General features: G+C 41.5%; 1 protein-coding gene across 2 annotated transcripts; it reads right to left on the reverse strand.

The window, feature by feature from the left end:
• Positions 1-2,731: 2,731 nt before the first annotated feature.
• LOC140718378 (sphingosine-1-phosphate phosphatase 2-like) lies at positions 2,732-22,127 on the reverse strand. 2 transcript variants are annotated; one of them, XM_073032017.1, is made up of 5 exons: positions 21,836-22,127; positions 13,864-14,022; positions 10,705-10,884; positions 7,735-7,830; positions 2,732-5,962 (listed from the first exon to the last, which is right to left on the reverse strand). In XM_073032017.1, exons 1-5 carry the CDS (start codon positions 22,037-22,039, stop codon positions 5,420-5,422), a joined length of 1,182 nt encoding a protein of 393 aa, XP_072888118.1. In that variant the 5' UTR covers positions 22,040-22,127; the 3' UTR covers positions 2,732-5,419. The 2 variants fall into 2 exon arrangements, with proteins under 2 accessions (XP_072888118.1, XP_072888119.1); XM_073032018.1 differs by lacking the exon at positions 13,864-14,022.
• Positions 22,128-23,609: the final 1,482 nt, after the last annotated feature.

A 23,609-nucleotide genomic window follows, 5' to 3' on the forward strand; every position in this document is an offset into this window, starting at 1 on the left:
TCACAGTCAGCAATCCTTATTTGGCTATGCTCTCACAAGGTCACTGAAGGAAAGTGTGTCATCTCATCTTTATTGCACATGATAACTATCAGTAGCTTTAGTGAAAGCCCTCAGATATAAGCAGTGCAGAGATTAGAAGAGGGCACATAACATTAACTGTGGATAAATTTTAACCCTTGCCTACCTCAGTGGCTTAATCCGCAATCAGCTCTAGGTGCAGATCTCTCTCAACGTTAACTTTCTAGTCATTGGTTATTTTGCCCCTCAGCAGTTGGGGGTGGGAGTGCAGTTCATTTTATACTGATGGATAGTGTATGCAGGTGTGAACCCTTCTTTGGTATGCCCTGGGGCATTTCTGCTTTGCCATTAACCTCTCTTGTCTGCCTTCCTTTGTACAATATGCCCTGTGGGTCACAAATGCAGCACCCATATCAGGATGGTAGTAGCTGAAGAAATAGCCATGCAAAGTTCCAGGACCACCTTCTACCCCTCTGCAGTCAATTTTCTGAATGGTCCATCAACACTACCTCAGTATTTTTGCTCTCTTTTCACACTATTTTTAAAATACTTTTCTTATTGTAATTTATGGTAACACTGTACTGCTGCCACAAAACAGAATTCACAATATACTGCAGGTCAGTGATAATAAACCTAATTTTGATTCAATTCATCCAAAGTCTCTTTTGCAGCTTGGATTCCCTCCCAAACTCTGCAGATCATGGCTCCCATATGTAACATCATTGCCTCTACTATGAATCAGTGTTGTGAAAACTGCCCCTCTGTGAATTGACCCAGAATGTTTTGTAATCGGCCAAATGTGACACAATTTCAGAAGCAACCCATAAGCATTGTGCAGATTGCTGTCACTTACCTGTGGCTAAATACCCGGTGTACACCAGGGCTTAGTAAAAGCAGAGACTGTTTTCCAGGTTTACTATATTTGTCTGTCAAGCTTTAGGATATTTTGAGCTTGTGAAATGCATTAAAACATTGAACCACTGTTGAACAGAGGGGGAATTGTATGCTGCATCTTATCTGTGTGCTTCTTGAATATTGGTGCAGGAGTGTTTGAGTCAGTGCCAAAACTGGGGTAAATTCCAATTGCAACATCTATATCCCTCACCCTGTCTGGTAGACAGAGCATAAGAAAGCAGTAACGATGTTACACAAGCATTTTTCTAAACTGAAAACGTCTTTATCTCCTGTCTGAGCCTGCCAGTATTAAGCTCTCCGCTGTGTGCATCAGTGTTTGACTCCCTGTGGAACCAAGAATTGCAGTTAAAGGCTAAATAATTTCCAGCACAGCCTTCAAAACATGACTTGGAAACTCACTGCCATGCCGGCACTGAGCAGCCTGGCCTTACATTCAGGCCATTACCCTGCATCCACAATTGTAAATGACTGCGTAACTAAAACTCCTCTCATAATGGATTTTTATTTGTGTGGACAAGTACAACTGCCTGCAATCTCGGTATCCTCTGGTGACTGGTTACCTGGGTTTCAGTCTCTGAAGAAACAGGACCTGCTCAGAGGGAACGTTGCTCTAACACATTCCTTGCCTCGCACACTATGCTGACATAATCCCAATGTACAGGACACCAATATTGCAACTTGCCACTATTCCCCTTGTCTTGGGACAATGACTGTGGCTTGGGCATTTCAACAGCAAGGGTTCTAGTACTGAACCCTGTGGAAAACCACTGGTTATAGGAAACTAAATCACCCTTCTACTGTCACTTCTGTCTCCTAGTGCCAAGCCAACTTGCCCTAGATCCCACTGGCCCTAATCTTTTGGATTAATTAGTCTTACTGAAATCTACGTAAACCACATCTACTGCACTACTCTCATCAATACACTTTCTATTGCTTCCTCAAAAGATTGGTAAGGGAAATGCTGGCCTTAACAAAACCAAGCTAGATATCTTCTATTAGCCCCTGCCTTTCCAAGTAATTATTAATCCTGTCTCATAACCACTGACGTTAGGCTCACGGGGGTATATTTGCCAGGCTTTGTCTCATAACCACTGACGTTAGGCTCACGGGGGTATATTTGCCAGGCTTTGTCTCATAACCACTGACGTTAGGCTCACGGGGGTATATTTGCCAGGCTTTGTATCATAACCACTGACGTTAGGCTCACGGGGGTATATTTGCCAGGCTTTTCCCTTCTGCTCTTCTTGAAAAGAAGGACCATGTTTATGTCATCTTTTGGTAGCTCACTTGCGGCCAGCAAAGATAAGCAAATCTCAGCCGGAGCCCCAGTGATCTCTTTCTTTGGCACGCCTTGCAGCCTCAGTTAAAGCTCGTACGGCCCTGGGGAATTTATCCATCTTTATGCCTGTGAAGATTTCAAGCACCTTCTGTTGATGGACCGAAATAGAATGAGGAGTGAACCATTCAACCCAGCATAGCTCCTCCTCCATTCAAAAGTCATGGGTAATTTTTACCCCAGTACTTTCCTGTACTAGTACCGTACACCTTGATATCCTTAATATCAACAAATCTGAGGTTAGCTGAGTTGAATCTACTGAGTAACTGAGGCTCAATAGCTATGATAGAGAGAATTTAAAAGACTTTCTGCCTGTTTGCTGAAGAGATTTCTCTGCATTCTCAGTCCTGAATGGCTGGCTTGTTACTTTGCAACTGTGACTCCTGATTTTAGACAACATATTGCAGGGATCATCCCTGTGGAGCAGGACTTTTTAAAAAAATATACAAAACATATTGAATGTGGTGTGTCAAAATGTTTAATCGTCTCTCACTCCAGCAACTTTGCCACTTTTGGGAAATTTTGCAATCAATCTTATACTATTGCAAGTGATTTATACCTGTCCATCTGGTGGGGATAGGGGGTTGTTAATATTATCATATGGTGCTCCTTCCCAAGTGTGCTCAACAGGAAGTGAAGAGGTTGCTTTAGTCCGTTCCTAATCTGTACAGTACCTGACCTGGAAATATATGATTCAAGAATGCAAAGAAGTTTGTTTTTCAATAATGTACTAAAATGGAGTAGAGGAACCATCTGACTGACAATGCCAGCTTTCAACAAGGAACCCTAGCTCAGCAAAACCACTGACACACATGGCCTGAGATCAATGCATTACAGCAAGGGCAGGGAACAGGTCAAATGGCATTCGGTTCAACTAGATGTGATACTGCACCATGGGCAATGATAGAATCCACATAATTTATACTGGGCGGGCTTGAGGGAGAGCCTTAGACTAAAATATCAGACATTTGGGGAGAAAACAATTCTTCCTCCTCCCTCTTATTTTGCCCTACAAACGGGTATAATCATAGCCAGTGAAAATACCCATAATGGACCAAGTGCAGCCAAACTGAAGGTACAAAAAGTTAACAACATACATCATTTAGACAAGTTCTAAAAGTTGAAAGTACACAAAGAAACTACAAAATTCTTTACAAATTTTATACATTGCTGATTCTGCAACAAAATAACAGTAAAAAAAAATCACAAAGCCTTTTCTTCATTAATTTAACCAAGCCAGGAAACAATCAGTAAATCCAGTCTTTATAATAACTAGGCTCAATCTGAAACACAGCATTTCTACAATTTGGAAGGATTAGGCAAAGATATTTGAGAATGCGAGTCTAAAATGGGTTAGAGTTAGAGAGAATGGGAAGCAATTAATTCAGTGGGATTCCATATAACAGGTATACAGGGGAATAGATTTAGTTCAGTACAGTTTCAAACAAGTGACACAGATAGGAAAGGGTTAATTCATTTCCAAACCCATGCAATCTGTCTGAAGGGGCGGAGGTTAGTCCATCAGGTTTCCCTACAATGAGACTGAAGGGAGCAAGTTTGAAGGAAATTGGGCTTGTGCAATAGGCATTAACTGGAACTGGTTTGAATTCCATATTGTAATTATATTTAAAATATACTGCATGAGGGAACACCCTCACATTTTGAGGTACAGTAAAAGGTACAGCTGGCTGTACACTGAACTGAGGCATTTTGGTTACTCTACCTTTAAAGCAGAGTTTGAATCCTTTAACGGCCTAACTCGGATTATAACAGTCTAGGTGTGTTCTGCATTTACATTCATACCAGGGCACAAATAAAATGAGATTACAAGAGATCATCTTAACATAATGGCTCATGTATGGAATGTGTGAATATTCCTGCTCTGTAAAATCTTCACCCTTATGAACTCTGTAGTGCAAAGTAACTGAGACAGAACTGAACGACTCAGTTTTCTTACGATTTAGTTGCGAGGTTTTGTCACTAAGCACATTATCACTCAAGCCCTTTACCCCGGTTTTCTAAGAGTTAAAATATCCTGACCAGATGAGTAGTTCCAGCATTTCATTTTTGTATTTAACCATGTTGGAGACTTTTGCGGAAATTCACTGTGGACTCGAAGACTCCTACTGAGTGCCCCCAGAGTGCAAGGCAGGCTCAACAGCAACAGGGCCTGCACAAATCCAAGGTGTTTCTTACTGCCCTTGATAGATCTAGAACCTGCCCACAACCTAATTAATACCAAGGAGGTGTGTCTGTATGTGTCAGTGTGTGCAGCAACTTTCTCTGCCTGAAGTTCCAACATTGCTGGCTCAGTCAAGATCCAATCTACAGAAACACGTGAATATACTCAACATCTTGCATGATCACAGACTGGGCCCTGTTTACACGTGGAGAGCTGCTCACACATCTATCTTTGTAGCTCTATATGCTCAGTCAATTGAGTAGTATGGGCTTGGTGAATTAATTTAGTCCTCATTGGTTGAGCTTAGATCAGAAAAGTGGTTGGAACTCTGAAAAACAAAGCTTTTTATTTCATTTTACTGTCTGACCTCAACTTGAATGGGCCATGCGCAACTGTGGAGAGCAAGGCCAGGGCAACCTCCCAAACCTTCCCAGTGACTAGCCTTTGGCCAGGAGTACACTGGAGACAAGCCCTTGCATAATGACCCCCAGCGAACGCAGCAGCCAGAACAATATCAGCAATACTATTCAGCTCATCAGCTGGCCTGTGATGGAACCTCCACTGATAATACTGCAAGCAAACAAACTGATTCCAAGCCTGATTTGGGTGGGAAAGGGTTGTCATCTTTGAAAGAGCCGTAAGGCATGGAGATGATTCAATTGTTCCTATACTCCAACCTGTCTTCCTACCCGCTGAAAGGCAGTGTAAAACAAAAATCCCAAATACAAACATCTGCAAAGCAACAAACAGGGTCATAACAAGACAGGAATGTCAATCCTCTGCCACAGAATTTGTATCTCAGTCGATTGAGGGACTATTGAGCTTTGGACTGCTATCCCTCAGATCTCTATGACTAAACTCAGGCTGAATCCAAAGTCCAAAAGACAAATTGGTGCAGCCTTCAGTACTACATGCACCAGCAGCTCTTACAGCTTCCCAGCATGCAGCAAAGTATATCAGTAACCTGATCAAAGTGATAAATATCTATGCACTGCTGGGCACAAAGCAAGTCCAACAACTCCAAGGCAACTATACGTAATGTACTTGTAGGGGACTTCCACCCACAGCAGCTTCCGAGCTTCCTGGTCACTGGGGGAGACTCCGACCAATCTGCAAACGAAGGCCAAGGCCAGTGATTTTATAGCCTGCCGTGCAAAAAACACAATCACAATGCCAATGGTAAATCGGGCAACCATCCTGCCGAGGAGTTCAGGTGTCACCGAAGGCATCTCATAGGGCGGAGTTGACAAGGGCTCTGGGATAAGCCCCCACTGATAATTAATCCAAGTGGCCAAGGCAGCTCCTCCACCTGCACTAGCTATATTAGTGGTGTCACCCCTTGCTGTGCTCCAGTGGTCCAGCTCAGGATAGTTTATAGATAGCAGGAAGGACAGTGTCAACGCTAATACAGGAGCAAAGTGATTCTTCATTTGGAAAGTCTCAATGGCATCCCAGAACGGGTAGGAAACAGTTACCAGCACAGCAGTGATTGCAATTCCACAGAGCACATCCTGAGGGAAAGAAAGGACCATTAGTTGGAGCGAGCCATGGGAATAAAATTCAAATCAACTTCAATTTCTCTCCAAGCTGGCTTTTCAGGCCTGACCACTTACAGTGTGAGGAACTAAAACATCACCTGATAAGGACTGAACAAAAAGAATACTGAAGTATTAAGATTTAGCACGAACATTATTTGGGAGCATGGCAATCAGTCCTGAATTCAAAACATTATCTTACTTCATGCTTAACCTTTACCTCCCAAAAGTATTTGGCCCTAGTTGGAGAATGAATTACAATGACACCCCACAGAGTTATATAAGATAATTGGCAGTTTATCTGACTGTAAAAGAAATCCTAACGTTAGCTCTCATACCATATTACGAGCACACGCTCTCCAGGATGGAAGATGTTCCAGTGGAAAGCTCTACAATACCTAACTATTCATTAACAATCCACACTCTGTAGAGAGATAGTCTTCTTTTTTTGTTGTTTGTCTTCCAGCCAAAGAAGTGTGGTTCTTGGACTGAGATAACAGCAGAAGCTTTTAGTGAATAGGGAACTTTGAAAGGAACACTGCTTTCAGCTGTTAATACTTAGGGCTAGGCACTGTTTGGCAGTTTTGACTGCAGTAAGTCAACAAACCCGAGGGTGACTGCAATAATGGAGAGGGTGAATCGTCTGAAGTATGCAGTTGCTCCTGCAACCCCCAGGGTAGTGAGCAGGCTCACTGTTAGAAACCAAAAAAACCACAGTCATTTTTTTCAGAATGAAGATTGACTTTAGAAGTATGCCACCTGCTCTGTGACACTTTGGTTACCATTTTTAAAACCCTTTGAGAATGTATGAAACGCTGGCAAGGCAGCACTTATTTCCCATTCCCTAATGGCCCAGGGGCAATCAGGATTAACTTTGTATTGTCGCCATGAGCCACAAATCTGTGCAATGACAGGTCCCATTCCTGACAGTTTTATAAGAACCTGGCATCACAAATTGACCAATTAATTAAAATCATATTATCACCATGTGATTTGAACTCGTGTCCAATGAGATCCTAGTCTAATTCCACAACCATTAGGTTAACATGGTGAAACATTAGATCGATTGAATTAAGTGGGTGCTCTGGGTGGGATGGGGGTTCGACAATACAGTGGCTTGGTAGGTAGGTGAGATTGGGATGGAAGGCAGATAAGAGAGGTAGAGTGGCAAGGTGGGGAATGTATGTACTTACGTCTGCGGGATATAGTGGGAAGGTGAATGAGGTAGAATGGGGAGATGAGAATTAATGGGAGACAGTGGGAAAGTGAATGGGGAAGAGTAAGGAGATGAGGATTAATGGGAGACAGTGGGAAAGTGAATGGGGTACAGTAGGGGGATAAGGATTAATGAGAAATAGTGGGAAGGTGAATTGGGTAAAATAAGGATGAGGATTAATGGAAAACAGTGGGAAAGTGAATGGGGTACAGTAGGGAGATGAGGATTAATGCAAAAGTGGCTTAATAACAAAGTCAAAGCATGGGATTTGTTAAGCTCATCTTTTATCAACAGTCTGATGTAATTATTCTTTGAACTAGTGTTAAAATTCTGTGCTTCAGAACATAACCTTCCATTGCTTCTCAAAGATGCAAACTTACAAATACTTCAGTCACTTTTTATGCTAATTTATTCACTTTTTGTTACATTTTGGCAATTAATTTTTGTTTTAAAACATTTTGAACAAAGAAGGTCATAAAGCAAACCTTCTGCAACAGAATCCTTTGTGCATAAATTGCTGTGTTTGTCTTACCAAAACTGTATGCATTCCTGTGTAAATACGGCTGAGGGAGACCAAGGTACAAATGGCTACCGCAATCAGCAAACCCAGCTCAAACGGGAACGGGTACTGGAAAATAGAGAGAGAGACACACAAACACAGATGCACTTAATGGGTTAGATACAGTGCAAGGTTCTGTCTGCACTGCCCCATCAAACAATCCAAGAGCAGGAACCACACTGATTAGACTCAGCACATATTTAATACCTATCGAATTCTATTTTTCTCTGAAGTCAATGCTAACACAGGTGGGAGCATTTTCAGTATACTCTCTGAATCTAAGTAAATGTGATGAGATGGGGTTGCTTGAGATAAGTATAAATATAATCCTTGACATCCAAAACCATGAACCCACATTTCATTATACACTTTGGGACTGAACTTCAAATGTTCAGCTGTACATGTTCTAATTCTAGCTGTGCAGTGTGTCTCCCATAGTCCCCAGTCAATGTCACAGCTTAATCCTACTCCTTGCATCTTCTTGCGTAAAATAAAGATCTCAATACAGACACAGCTTTCTGCTTTGCAATGCCCCAAGGCTATCAAATCCATTTCATAAGCCATGCACACAGTTCTTTGCCACGAACTGCGCTTGTGACCTTTGAACAAGAGAATGTATTGCATCGAGAATAACTCAAATAAAATCCCCAGGCAATCTCAACCAAAAGGCAAGACTGGAACTAGGGTTCAATGAACTTTAATCCCAGAAAAATGTAGCCCAAATGAAGTTTGGAATAAAACCCAAACTATCTGATAATTTGTGGTGCAAGCTACTCTTTTAACACTCGGACTGTCCACTTCTCCAAGAAATGAAACCACATCACTTTGCAAGCCCTGAGTGTACAGGACTACAGGTCTTGAGAGAATCAAAATTCAATGAAGGATCATTCCACAGATGCATCCTTGACTTGCTGTAAACTTGTTTTGCCTGTTAGCTTCAGGTCACGGATAGCACTTCAAGTCATGAATCAGAATATCATACTTTCAAAGTAAAATCAGACTTGCCCTTGCTAGAGCGGTATGAAGAAAATGACACTGATGAAAAAGGTCTTCATCGAGGGAAAAGCAGGAAGCTGTTTCTACTTTTTATGTCATTGTTTATCCCTGAACATTATTAAGATAGATTACCTGGTCATTTATCACATTATTGTTTCCGTGCAAATTGGCTCCCACCTTTGTGACAATGCACACATCTCTGAGCAGAAAGGGAGTGTCTGATAAAACCAATACCACAGGAAGAGATTCTGTGACCAGAAACCAACATGTACTGTGGGTTACAGGTTAATTGTTTTGTTAATCCTTTTTTTGCCTCACTTAGGCTACATCCACACTACACCGGATAAATCCATAACCGAAGCTTTTTCTCTTCGTTTTTACCCTCCCTCCACACTAAAACGGTATTTTCGTCCCCCGAAAACAGAGCTTTTTAGAAATGCTCTCTAATTTTGAAAACGCTGGATTGGCCGGAGCAGTGTGGACGGGGTAACCGGAGAAATCTGAAAACGCGGTCATGATGTGCCAGAACAGATGGTGACGACAGTGTGCTATTTCATTGTTTTCTTGAACGAAACCTAACAATTTCAGAACAGACAGCAACGAGACTGAAGCCAGAAGAGTTAGAAATGTACTCACCAAATACTTTGACCCATAACTTACTGAATAAATAAGTATACTCACTTTGCCCTGTTTTCTGTCCTTGCTCATATGATGGTGGTTTACCTATTTATGCAAGCACTTCTCTGACAATAGATGTGTAACAGCATAATGTAACATTGTATGGAAGTACAAGATAATACTGATGCAGACATGTTTTATACATTTAACAAGGGGCTTTATTAATGCAACAGAGTTCGTCAGTTTTTCAATGTTTGTTGTCAGCCGGGTCATATTGCCCGTGAACTCCCTGTCGGTTGCCTCCATACGCTCCAGTATTTGTTTTTTTTTTTAACTTTTAAGTCCTCCTGCGCAAGAGCCAACAGCTGTCCGTCGTTTAAGTTTTTCTAGTCTGTAACTGAACAAACGCACAGCAAGTCTTTCACAGCAAGATTCGACACCAAACATGTCGCTTGTTTTTGGTAGATGTGTCCTACGCATGCGCAGGAGGAGATTCGCTGAAATATCCGTTTTCATGTGGACAGAGATATTTTTAAAAACACAGTGTGGATACCTATCGTTTTTATGCGAAACCAGCGTTTTCAAAATTATCCGGTCTAGTGTGGACATAGCCTCAGTCTCATTTGAAACAAACTCGCATAGCAGAGCACATCAGCTTGTGATCTGATCGTATGTGGATGCAGAAATGCAGAAATTCCTTTTCTGACACTCAGTAGTAACTGATTAACCAGATAGAGAGTCATTTTCACAGTAATTAGGTTTTATTGAGCTTGGAGATGACCTTGCCAGTTATTTTAAAGGCTTCTTGGCAGCTCTGAATAGGGAACACCTGGTTCCAGTTATCTTGCTTTTAAAACATGTTCTTCCTCATTTAGCTTCCTCTACTCTGGTCAACAGACAGTGAGAGGTTGGAACATAGCAATCTCTCCCTCAAACCGCCCATTTCCACGGTACTTTGTGAGAGTTTGTGAACAATGAAAACTTGAGACGGGGGTAAATGACGTGTGTGTGTTGCACACATCTGCGAATGTCTATCTGTATGGATATGTGGGATCTACCAAAACTTCCATTCACCCTGGTTGGGATTTACCAACAAGCAAAATAATGAAATCCAAATCAGACAAGGATTTGCATGCCATCCTTGCACGGCAAGGGATGATAGCAAGTCAGAAATGGGGAAGAAAAATCAAACAGGACTAATTTTTTTTGTAGAAAAATTGATTTATCATTCTGAGAACTAGTAATTAAATAGAACAGATGCAAACATTTTGAAGTTCCCACTGAATTCTTAACTCTGAAAGATTAAGGAAGAAAACAATTATGCCTCACCTTGTACCTGTTCATTGTGGCCAAGAGGAAGGTGAAGGGAATGGCAGTGGCCGCCATGGCATGAGTGGAAGGCATGCCATACTCTGCGTCCACCCGCACCTCAAGCTTGATTACTGGAGGTGATGGGGGTCTCGGCCATCTTAAGACATCTTTTGAAGCCTGCCCAATGTACATCACAACCTGGAATATTGTGAAGGCAAGGAGAGAAACATTAATCCACTATAAACATTTCCTATCCTTGACCTTCTGCATTCCCAAGATGTCAGAACCCATCACAATCTGTGTGTCTGGAAACTTTTTAATTAACTCTTCTAACTTACAACCATAGCTTTTGCTCCAAACCGGATATTTACCCTGTCCTTTAGAGTAATGGCTTGACCCAACCTTAATCTCATGATGAAAATTACTGTCAAACCCTTGGTCTCAATGGAGGCTTTGATAAATTTAAATTTCTCACTTTAGCCTTTAGAGTCCAATTTAAATAAATAATGACGGCAATCCTCAAATGAGCCCTTCTTCTCCTTTCCCTTCTGCACAAAGCAACACACCAACCTGTTTCTTCCTGCTATTTACTCTCTAATGTGACCTTGGAAAAGAACCCTGCTTATGTGGATTCATCACTAAACAGTTCCCTGGCTGGGATACAAGTGGGGTCAGCCAAACCTCCAGGAACTGAAGATTAACCTCCCAGCCACTACTTCGAGTAAAACTGCAAAGAAATTATAGTACATTTTTTAGATCTTTTTTTCCCAAAGTATTAGTAATTAAGGCACTAGAGATTAAAATTTTAATGGACAGCTAAGAATCATCCAATCGGGCAATGAGAAGACCTCTTATTTTTCGGATGACTGTGAGAAGGTGGGTTGCTATGCAAACTGTTCACTTGGAGTCGGGAGTAGTGGGTGAAACCTTCAGGAACTCATTCGACGCAAGTTTGCAACCCAAAGAGAGGGACCGAAAAAAACCAACTGAATACTATAGTGAAGCTGACAGAGTTGGGGGTAAGAGATAGGTGTTGAGAATGTGGTTCCCTTTCCTAACTATCTTATGACTTTCTATTGTTTATTGAACATCTTTGATCAAATGAATAAACGCTTCTTGAGCTTCCAGCTGGCTACAGGTATCAATTTTAACCAACGTTTTAATGACAAACTCTGCCATCCTCATCAGCGATGATGCTTTAATCACCTTCAGAGTCACAACTTATTTTTTTCTTGCGAACCAGTAAGATGGCCACCTAGCACTCTGGGGGTTAGGTGCTCTGCAACCAGTGCAGCCAATTCTGCACTCATTCCAGCATTGAGACCGAATGTTATGATTGATCTGTCATTTTGATGGGGCTTCACCACCCTACCTTAAAGTTTCGGCCATGAGTTTATTAATCCCAGCATGTGAAAAAAAAAATTGCTGTGCTCAGGCTGTAAATTTCCGTTTACTATCATAATCCCACTCTCATGTGCAACTTGTTGTAATGTTCTGGAATTATCTTTTGCTTTTCCTAAACACTACATGCGCCTTTTTAAAAGTTACCTTATAACCAAGCCCTAATCTTTTCCCAAGTCTGTTATCTAATGATCAGCCTCATGGTTCCTCCCTCTGCAATGTCTCCAGCTCTCTCCCGTTTACCTGTCACCAGATTTTGATATTATCTGCTCTAAAATGACTATTGAGAACATGAATGACAAAAATTTTCAAGCTATGAATAGTAAATGGTGACTTACCAGAGTATTTCTATATTTCACATTTCCAGCATCTGCAGTAGCAAATTGTAAGATCTTAAGGGATATTGAATCAATATAAATGGACAAAAACAAGATACTGGTGAAACATTGAGTGAACAGCAGAAGAGCCATGATTAGTCTTCCACTGTTCTTAGGGTTTGTGATTTGGATATTTGAAATATTAGATCACTTCTTCCTTCTGACTATTCAACTTTCTGAAAGCTCAGCATTATATTCCACTCATTGACCTGCGTCACACATAACAACTTTTACAATAAAAACTGCTGGAAATACTCAGTAGGTTTGGCAACATCAGTGAAAATAGAAGCATTTGGTGATTTGAGTCAGTGGCCTTTCAAAAGTGCTCATTATGTCAAACAAAAATCACGGTATAAGGAATTAATTGAATGAGAAAACGAACAGCAGTATTTTGTTTTGTATTTTAACCTGGATATAACCTGAATGATTAACTGCTTCTTTGTGCTTTGAGCTGGGACTTTTGTTTCCGTTTTAGCTGCTGGTGATGATGAGCCACTCACAAAACATCTTGGTAAACTAGTTCTGCACGAGATAAATTACCATGTGATGACGTAACTATGTAAGGCAAGCACCAACACAATCATCCAGAAAGCAGCTTTTGATCAGGAAGGAATAGTGGGTGGAGGCCTTAACTAAAAATCATCAGTCTTAGTCTTTTGTAACACCATCTCATCCTTCCCCTAATGTCCCACCCCTGATATCAATTGTCAGTTGGGATGTTTAGCAATGAATTACTGACAGATGAGATTATTCTCTTCAAGTTATTCTATAATTGACAGGACATCCACTGGTAAGTGTTGGGTTCAGGTATTTGGACACCAGTTTAAACACTATAAACTCTTCAATCCAGAAACACGTGCTGGGTCTGACATCAGATGTTCATGCCCAAGTTTCAGACACAATCAACTAGCATTTGAGGAATAATCCTAAAGAAAGGTGACTTTGGACCTGAATTGTTAAATGTTACACTTGTTATTCAAATTAGGGAAGTCCCCACATTTGTTCTCCAGGCTGAAGAGGTGGAACGAGCCATTAGTGAAGCTAGGGTATATGAGCATTTTGGGTCAAGCTCTTTATTGGCAAATGTAGGCATAAGCAGATCAGTCCGATCACACACACACACGAGCAGTAGCTGCTTCAATGAGGTACCAGCAGGATATAATGATGTCAACATTTAATTGCAACGCTGACATAATAAAATATCCCAAGGAGTTTCACTGTATTATAACATATTAAACAGGATCACACTGAATATGACAGAGGCTGGGAGAAGGAAAATAAATCAAGTTTGTATATTGCCATTGCTGTATTAACCACTGTAAGGGATTGTTTTCATTCCAGTGCTTTGTCATTTAAGAGTTTGCCCTCCCATGTAACATTAACAAAAGAAGGAACTCACTGCCCAGACATTGATCACTCTCCGAGCAACATGTGGGTCAATATTCCAGTAGCAGAAGGGAAGGAAGGTGATGTAAAAAACCTCCTGGCCCAATGTAGCAGCAAACAGGAAGAGGTAGTAGAGGAAATAATTCTCAATCTTGTATTTCTTCAGAGGAATCTAGAGGAATCATACACACAACATAGTCATTGGGCTTTGAGGAGCAAGCCAATAGATTCTGCAGCAGTCAAGAGCTGAGATGGTGATAGACTGTTGAACTATGTAAAACACAATGTACAATATGTCAATCCATCAATAATACTATAAGAATGGCCTAAGCTATTAAGTCAACATTCTGTGTTACAAAAGGAAAAAAATACTCTCCAGTACACTAAGAATTGCAGCCAGGATGCCTGTAGCCTCTTAACTGACCTCCAAGAATCTCACCCAGAGTTAATGGATAATGCCCTTGAAGGAATTACCATGAGCAGAATAAGGTTACCAATATAATGTAGTAATATGGCACAACAATAAAATTATACTGTATAGTAAAATACTGCCCCAAAATTTTAATTTGACTTCCCACTATACAAATGTTTTTAATGTACTTTATATATTGGATGCTAAAGCAATCACAGCTTCATAAATTAATCAAAGTGTAGGGTCCAGCTTTGGCCAGTCATGTTGACCCAGAAAGCAGCTCAAAGGCAAGTGAAAGGGAAAAGTGTAGAGCAATAGTCTGGAAGTGCTTATGGGCTGACAGCTGGAAAGGAAAAGTTACAAATGCATAAAGTAATTAACCAGGATAAAGGAACAAGAAATGTATGAATAAAACAATTGATCAGAAAAACAAATCTGAATAAATGCTCATATATAAAACCACATGCATGGAGAAACAGCGAAATGAATTAAAGGCACAACATTCAGCTTGAAGGGTATGGCAACACCACCAAAACTATAACAAACTGCAAGACATTCAGGACTTGGAACAAAATAAAACTATCTAGGAAGTCTACATTGAAATAAGTTCCCTAAATGATAAAGTATATCACTTCTGTCATATAAAGACTACAGGACAAAGGAGCAGAATTAGGCCATTTGGCCCATTGAATCTACTCCATATTCAGTCAAGGTTGTGTTTTTTTTTGTTTCCAAACCCATTCTTCTGCCTTCTCCTCATAACCCTTAAAGCCTTATCAATCAAGAACTTAATAATCTCTGACTTAAATGTACCCAATAATTTGGCCTCCATGGCCCTCTAAGGCAACAAATTCCACAGATTCACTATCCTCTGGCTGAAGAGGTTCCTAGTTGTCACAGTTTTAAAGGGACATCTTTTTACTCTGAGGCTGTGCTCTCAAATCCTAGACTCTTCCACTGATGAAAACCTCCTGTCCAGGTTCGGTCTATTCAGTAGGCAAAGTGTTTGCTGCAGTGAGGTAACCCATGTAAGGAAAGTGTGTAGAAGAAGTTGATGCACTGGCTTCCAGTGGAGCTTGTCCAGCTCACCTGCTCTAAACACCCAGGTTTGTAAGTATTAACATATAAATGCATAAATGAGTGGGCACAACAGTATTTGGGAAATGTTATTGTCATATGGATTGAGATTGACCCTTATTAGTAAGGAAAATGGAGAAAATGTCTATAAAACTTGGTTGCTGATTGGCTAATATCACAATGAATAGTGGGACTGGTTTGGACAACTAAATGGCCTGTTCACTTTCCAATAGGCATGGGAACAATACCGTGAAGAACTCTTGTTTCCAGTAGTTTGAAGAACAGCAAATATAACACTTCAATTCAAAAAAAAAGGAAGAACAGAGTGTAATGAGAACTACAGGCTTGTTAGCCTAACATTAACTGTTGGGTAAATACTGGAATCCGTAAGTAACAGGTGGAAGAGAAAGAGGAAGATCACATTTAACAAAAGCATCTGAGTTCCTTGAGGAAGTAACTTGCAGGATATATAGTCAATAGACAGTAGGTGCAGGAGTAGGCCATTTGGCCCTTCTAGCCAGCACCACCATTCACTGTGATCATGGCTGATCATACACAATCAATTCCCCGTTCCTGCCCTCTCCCCATATCCCTTGACCCCGCTATCTGTAAGAGCTCTATCTAACTCTCTCTTGAAAGCATCCAGAGACTTGACCTCCACTGCTTTCTGGGGCAGAGCATTCCACTCTCTGGGTGAAAAAGTTTTTCCGCATCTCTGTTCTAAATGGCCTACCCCTTATTCTTAAACTGTGGCCTCTAGTTCTGGACTCACCCATCAGCGGGAACATGCTTCCTGCCTCCAGTGTATCCAATCCCTTAATAATCTTATATGTTTCAATCAGATCCCCTCTCATCTTTCTAAATTCCAGTGTATACAAGCCCAATCGCTCCAATCTTTCAACATATATCAGTCCCGCCATTCCGGGAATTAACCTTGTGAACCTACGCTGCACTCCCTCAATAGCAAGAATGTCCTTCCTCAAACTTGGAGACCAAAACTGCACACAATACTCCAGGTGGGGTCTCACTAGGGCCCTGTACAGCTGCAGAAGGACCTCTTTACTCCTATACTCAATTCCTCTTGTTATAAAAGCCAGCATGCCATTTGCTTTCTTCACTGCCTGCTGTACCTGCATGCTTGCTTTCATTGACTGATGTACAAGAACACCTAGATCTCGTTGTACTTCCCCTTTTCCTAACTTGACTCCATTTAGATAGTAATCTGCCTTCCTGTTCTTGCCACCAAAGTGGACAACCTCACATTTATCCACATTAAACTGCATCTGCCATACATTTGCCCACTCACCCAACCTGTCCAAGTCACCCTGCATTCTCATAACATCTTCCTGACATTTCATACTGCCACCCAGCTTTGTGTCATCAGTAAATTTGCTAATGTTACTTTTAATCCCTTCATCTAAATCATTAATGTATATTGTAAACAGCTGCGGTCCCAGCACCAAACCTTGCGGGACCCCACTGGTCACAGCCTGCCATTCCGAAAGGGACCTGTTAATTGCTACTCTTTGTTTCCTGTCAGCCAGCCAATTTTCAATCCATGTCAGTACTCTGCCCCCAATACCATGTGCCCTAATTTTGCCCACTAATCTCCTATGTGGGACTTTATCAAAAGCTTTCTGGAAGTCCCTGGATATAGAACATTTGGATTTAGAAAAAGGATTCAATTGCTGCAATAAAGGTTACTGTGCAACAGAAAAATTCATGGGATTAAGTCCTGCACGTTATACTATTATAGAGGGCTGGCTAACCAACAGAAAACAAAGGGCAAGGGCAAACAGGTGATTTCTTTTCTGTTGTTAAGTTTTAACCAGTGGAGTGCCTCAATGTAAATTGCTTGGGCCTCAGCTATTTTCATTATGTATTAATAGTAGATGAAGCAGTGTAGTGTAATGTATCCAGGCTTGCTAATGATACAAAGACGGTTAGCAAAGTAAGGTGTGGCAGTACTAGTGTCTATAAAGAGATTTAGAGAATTAAGTGAATCATAAACACAGAAGTACAAGGTGGCCCACAGAAATTATTTTAATTATGTAATATCACTAAATGTTAATGTTCAGTGAAATTTAGAATTGCATGGACATGCAGTGAGTAATAGAGAAGCAGGATGTTGGGGACAGAATACAAAAATAAAGAAATCTTTCTGCAAATATACAAGTCTTTCGTCAGATCACAGCTGGTGCACAATGTACATTAATTCATGAAGGACATATTGCCTTCTAGGTGCTGCAGTGAAGGTTAACTAAGTTGACTCCTGGAATAAGAACAGTTGTCTGATTAGTGTTATTCACCATATACATTTATATGTATTAGGAATTCTCTGTGGTGTGTTTGTTCTGGCATGACCGTGTAACCAAAAAATAACGCAACAACATTCAACAATTATAAAGAGTAATATGTCATCTGGTGAGGATCACCAGACACTATTATTGAACAAAAAAAATCACAAACAGAATCAGACTCCAAAACACTGTGGCTGCCATCTTAATGGTGAAAGGTTAAGCAGAATGGACCTGTATTCTCTGAAGTTTAGAAGAATGAGAGGTGATCTCATTGAAACAAAATTCTGAAAGGAACTTAATAGGGTATATTACGTGAAGTAAGAGGAATTTAAACTTTGTGGAGGGGGAGTTCATCAATCAAGGTTGAGATATTCAGTATACTCAAAACAGGTTTAGATAGATTTTGGAATACAGGAGAAGCAAGTGTTAGGAGAATCAGGGAGGAAATTAGATTCAAGTCCAAAGATCAAACCAGCCATAGTCTTATACAAAGGCACGGTATCCTTGAGGAGTCACATGGCAAACTCCTGGTTCTATTTCTTGTACACCATCCTTCCAATGGGATAATTTCTGTTTACGTACAAGGAAAGATAGGGCTTCAACTGTTCTGTTGCATGCACAGTATGCCACCCCAGGCAGTGCAGCCTTCATCTAGTAGTGTCTTAACTATATGACAAAGTCATTGAAATGCCCATGACCTTCTAAATCAACACAATAGTTCAACTTTCTGAGCCATAGCTGCCACGGCCAATAATTAATGTAACATCTTTAAAATACTTTAATCAGTCATCAAACTCTGAGTGGACATCAATCCGAGAAGGAGAAACGACATAAATGGATCTTGGTGCCAAGTGTCACCTTAGAAACTGTTGCAAAATATTGGATAATTTAAAGATCTCAACCAAATGTTGCTTTGCTGCTGCTTATGCTTAGGAGGGGGAGCTGGGGGGAGCTTTGGGGTGCTAACATTTAACTGTAGTTCATTCTTTGGGGCACTCCTCTGTTTCCGTGGATGTTTGTGAAGAAAAAGAATTTCAGGATGTATATTGTATACATTTCTCTGACATTAAATGTACCTATTGAAGTGTCAGCTCAGCTCAAGATTAGTCAACTGAAGGCACACACAATGATTTAGGGACAGCTTTTCCCCCTCTGCCATCCAATTTCTGAATGGACCTTGAAACCATGAACACTACTTTTTTTATTTCTATTTTTGCACTATTTTATATATGCCTTTACTGTCATTCACAGATTTTTTTCTATTATGCATTGCATTGTACTGCTGCTGCAAAGACAACAAATTTCACACCACAGGCCAGTGATATTAAACCTAATTCTGAACTCACCTGCCACTGCCCTGATTACAATTCCTCAGTGCTATGCCTTTATACCAGTTAAAGGTCTATACAAGAGTTAGCACAACATGCACGTGTTTGAGTTTGAGAGGAGGAATCTTTTGCCATTCTTACCCTAGTGCATCACCCAACCTACCAACAGGGAAGGAATCAGCACTGAAAGTACTTGCTCATTTGTTGTTGAGTTTAACATAACGTGGAGTGTCTGGGGTTCCTCTGCCAACGCAGCAAACTAAATTAAGTTTCAAGGATTAAATCTGCAGTGTGAGCAGAAATCCGAGAACAACGCGACTGTGGCTCTGCGTCTCACTGGGTTGTCCTCTCACCTCAGTCTCAGAAAATTGTAGATTCAAGTCCCACTCTAGAGTTCCTCGTCCATAATTCACAACAATCCTTTAGCACTGTACCGAGGTACTGCCGCCCTGTCAGATGTTAAGCTGAAGTTGTTTCTAGCCTCTCAGCTGAATGCAAAAGATTCCATTGCGCAGAGTTTGTGCTGAGTCCTAGACAACATTTATTCAGCAGCCAACATCGCTAGAAAAAAATTATTATCACAGGATATTTTGTGACATCTTGCTGTGTGCAAATTATCTGCCAAATTTACTATATTACAACAGTGACCACACTTCAACTTGCGGTCTGTCCCTAGCACATCCGTAGGTTGTGTTCATTCTTAGCACAAACAATGCATTCCACTGTACGTTTCAACGTACTGACGTTTGATAAGTAAATGAATCTGAAATGTATTAATAAAACAGGTTTCTACCTGAGCTGATGCTAACCTAATGCATAAATACAAGCTACATTTACACTACACGCTGCATCCGCAAAGCAAACAGCATTATTAAGGACCCGACGCACCCCTCATACAAACTCTTCTCCCTCCTGCCATCTGGGAAAAGGCACCATAGCATTCGGGCTCTCACAACCAGACTATGTAACAGTTTCTTCCCCCAAGCTATCAGACTCCTCAATACCCAAAGCCTGGACTGACACCAACTTACTGCCCTCTACTGTGCCTATTGTCTTGTTTATCATTTATTGTAATGCCTGCACTGTTTTGTGCACTTTATGCAGTCCTGGGTAGGTCTGTAGTCTAGTGTAGTTTTTTTTCTGTGTTGTTTTTTTACGTAGTTCAGTCTAGTTTTTGTTGTTTCATGTAACACCATGGTCCTGAAAAACATTGTCTCGTTTTTACTGTGTACTGTACCAGCAGTAACGGTCGAAATGACAATAAAAAGTGACCTGACTTGACTTTAGTTCCACCTGGAGTTGGTGTCAATTAAAGTGATATCTCATTTCTGGGGCAGAGTTAGGCTCAAATTCAGTTGCGAATAGGTCATTACTCTGTAGCAGGATAAATGGGAAGAGTGAAGTATCTGTACTGAATGTCTCTCACAGCTCACTTTAGATCTCTGCAGAAGGCGTCTGCAGTTACACAAACAAACCTGTTACCAGCACCCTGAAGTTCAACATGCAGTCTGCTAAATGGAACTCAGCATTCTTGCTGTAAAGTGTGGATTTTGTTGGCTTTAGAAATCGAATAGCCTGTGGTTTACACTTACGGTGAAGAGCTGTCACTCAGATACACTGACTGTCATTACAGACCAAGAGGTTTTATACCTTTACATCCAAAAAGGAGAGAATAATCAGCAAGGACTGACACAGGACAACAGGAATCAGACAGTATAAGCCCAAGGAGCTGAGTGATCGTCTTTCTAAGTGGATGGACAATATTTAAAGATCTGATTGTAGAAACATTAAAAGGGAGCAGGTTAGGTCATTCAGGCTTCCACATCTGTTTTTGCACAAATTTTAATCTATTCAATATACGTATACTGTAATTGATTTACTGATTTGATTATTATTATTTTATTTTTCTTCTTTTATACTATGTATTGCATTGAATGGCTGCTGCTAGGCTAACAAATTTCATGACACAAGCCGGTGATAATAAACCCGATCTTGAATATTATCTCCCTCCTCCTTGAATAAACTTAAAGATTTGGACTCCACTACTTTTGAATAATCCACAATTTCACCATTCTGCGTGATGACAATTCTTTCAGATCCAATGACATATCCCTTATCCTGAAGCAGTCTGTGGCAGGGACTTCAGCCATCCCTAGATCTAGTTGTTTAATGTTGTTGGAGTTTTATAGGCTCCTCTCATTGCTCTACACTCTAGTGAATATACGCCTAGGCAAATGGCATAACTTGTAATTTACTGAGCAATGTAGAAAGAGGAAATGTGAAAGATCCTCAAATTTCAGTGCAGTGAGCATCTTGCAATTTCCTCATCACGAAATTTGATCAGGTTTAAAAGAATGGAAAGCCTCGCGCCCAAGATCAGACACGCAGGGACTAAACACAGCTGAGCTACGCCAGTACTACAAGTACAGGCACAGTTTGGAGTGACATAAACCAGGTCCCAGAGTCGCTGTGGAGTCAAACGATCTGAACTCTGTAGGGGTAGGGGGTGGGGTTCCCACCACAAGGCGGCAACACACCATTTAGAAAGTTCAGACAGAAATAATTCCCGGGTCACATCAGCGTTCACGGAGCTGTGACATGTGCCCAATTCTGCTCTTCGAGCATAGTAGGCATTGCAGCTTCCGTCCACAGAAGCCCGCCCATTCCTCCCTTCCCAAAACCGCGGGTACTGGGCCACCTGACGCCAGATCAGTTGTCAAATGTGTTAAAGGGCGGCGGTGAGATCCGCCCACAGCCTCCTCCCTGACAACGTTATTATTTAACAGACTTTTATAGATTCTGAAGTCCAAGCTGGGTCCATTCCCGGAGCTGCAAGGGACAGGGCGAATGCATTAGCATTGCACTCACCACAGTGCCGCTCAGCGCGCCGTTGCTTTCGGTTCTGCCCGGTTCCCTCCAGGAGCCGGCTGCGGAGACCCGTGTTGTCCGTTTGCCAGTTTCAGGGGAGCGTCGCCCCGCCAGCTCGGCTCCCGGGAGCGGACGGAGCCCGCAGCGCCACTGAAATTGAGCCACCAGCTCCGGCCCTCGCAGCCGGCTCAGCAGACGGTCCATGTAGGCGGCCGCCGGGGACAGAGTGAGGGGAACCAGGAGCCGCGGCCGCCCACTGTTCACCTGCAAAATCTTCCGCTCACCTGCGCGTCACGTGGGCAGCCCTCTGGCGCCTGCGATTGGTGCTCCGGGGGGTGTGGGCGGTGACGGCAACTCGTGATTGACAGCGAGGGCGCCGCAACTCCCGCGGAGTGAGAAGTCGGCACTCGGGGTCAACGGCATTAGGGTCACTTTGAGAAACAAGGTCCGGGCAAAAAACAAATAAATCAATCAACAAAAGGCATGTTTCAGATTATTGTGAGGTTCCTCTATGATAAAGAGGGTTTAGATGGGAACTCATCATAATGCTTGGTTAATAGTTAACAGCCGTTGATACAGCTTCGACATTATGGCATTAGTCCCTACAGTGACACTGACACCCAACCCTCATAATGATTCTCCCTGGCTTAATGCTTTATAAGCTATGTTATTATGTGTAATTATACCTCACAGCGTTCTTCAGGATTCGGAGTGCACCATTTAATAAATTTGCTTGATACAGATTTAACAGTGGGCTTCTGAAGGAAGTTAGATAAATAATTGAGCGAGGAAATTTGCATGGATCGGGGTAAAGCGGTGCGACTAACTGGGTTGTTCCTGTGAGATATGCGGAGTCGATGAAGTGATACTTTCCGGAAGAGATGTAAACGGCAGAGTTTCAAAGGGACTATGGAACAGGAGGAAGTGTATATATAATATGTGTACTAATCTTTGAAAGTGGCAGGTCACATCCAGAGAATAGGTAGTAAAGGGTTCGTGCGTCGATAATGTTGGATTTTAATTCTGTTGAACACTGTTTAGACTACAAGGGGATAGCTTCACTCAACTTCACTTGCCCCATCATTGAAATGTTTCCACAACCAGTGGACTCACTTTCAAGGACTCTTCATCTCATGTTCTCGATATTTGTTGCTATTTATTTATATTTGCATTTGCACAGTTTGTTGTCTTCTGCACTCTGGTTGAATGCCCTAGTTGGGTGGTCTGGCCTTGATCCTGTTATAGTCACTACTCTATAGATTTGTTGAGTATGCACACAAGGAAATGATTCTGGTGACATATCAAAGTACATACTTTGATAATAAAAATTGCTTTGAACTTTGCTTCCTTTCTGATCAACACACTTTAGAAAAGACGGATAAAGATTCACTTGATTGATTGCAGAGATGAAAAATTTCAGTGACATGGTTAAAGGAGGGAGAAAAAATGGTTGTTCTCTTTGCAACGAGAAACTTGAGAGGAGATTGGATTCAAGGGTTCGGGTAGGATAGGATAAGCTAACTTCCTATTCAAGAACGGGGGAGACAGATGGACAAAAGCTATAGAGAATTAAGAAGAAATAGTTTGATACAAAGAGGGGTTATAAGCTGGAATTTGAGCCCTGACATGGTCATTCTGTCAGAAACATTGAAGCAGGTGGTCATGGTAGAGCTGACCGTTCCTTGGAAAGACCAGATTGAGGAGGCATTTGAGCATAAGAAAGCCAGAACAGTGCCAGAGACAGGGGTAGGCGGCACAAAGCGAGCCTACAGAG

This window comes from Hemitrygon akajei, chromosome 29, assembly GCF_048418815.1.
Source record: "Hemitrygon akajei chromosome 29, sHemAka1.3, whole genome shotgun sequence".
NCBI lineage: Eukaryota > Metazoa > Chordata > Chondrichthyes > Myliobatiformes > Dasyatidae > Hemitrygon > Hemitrygon akajei.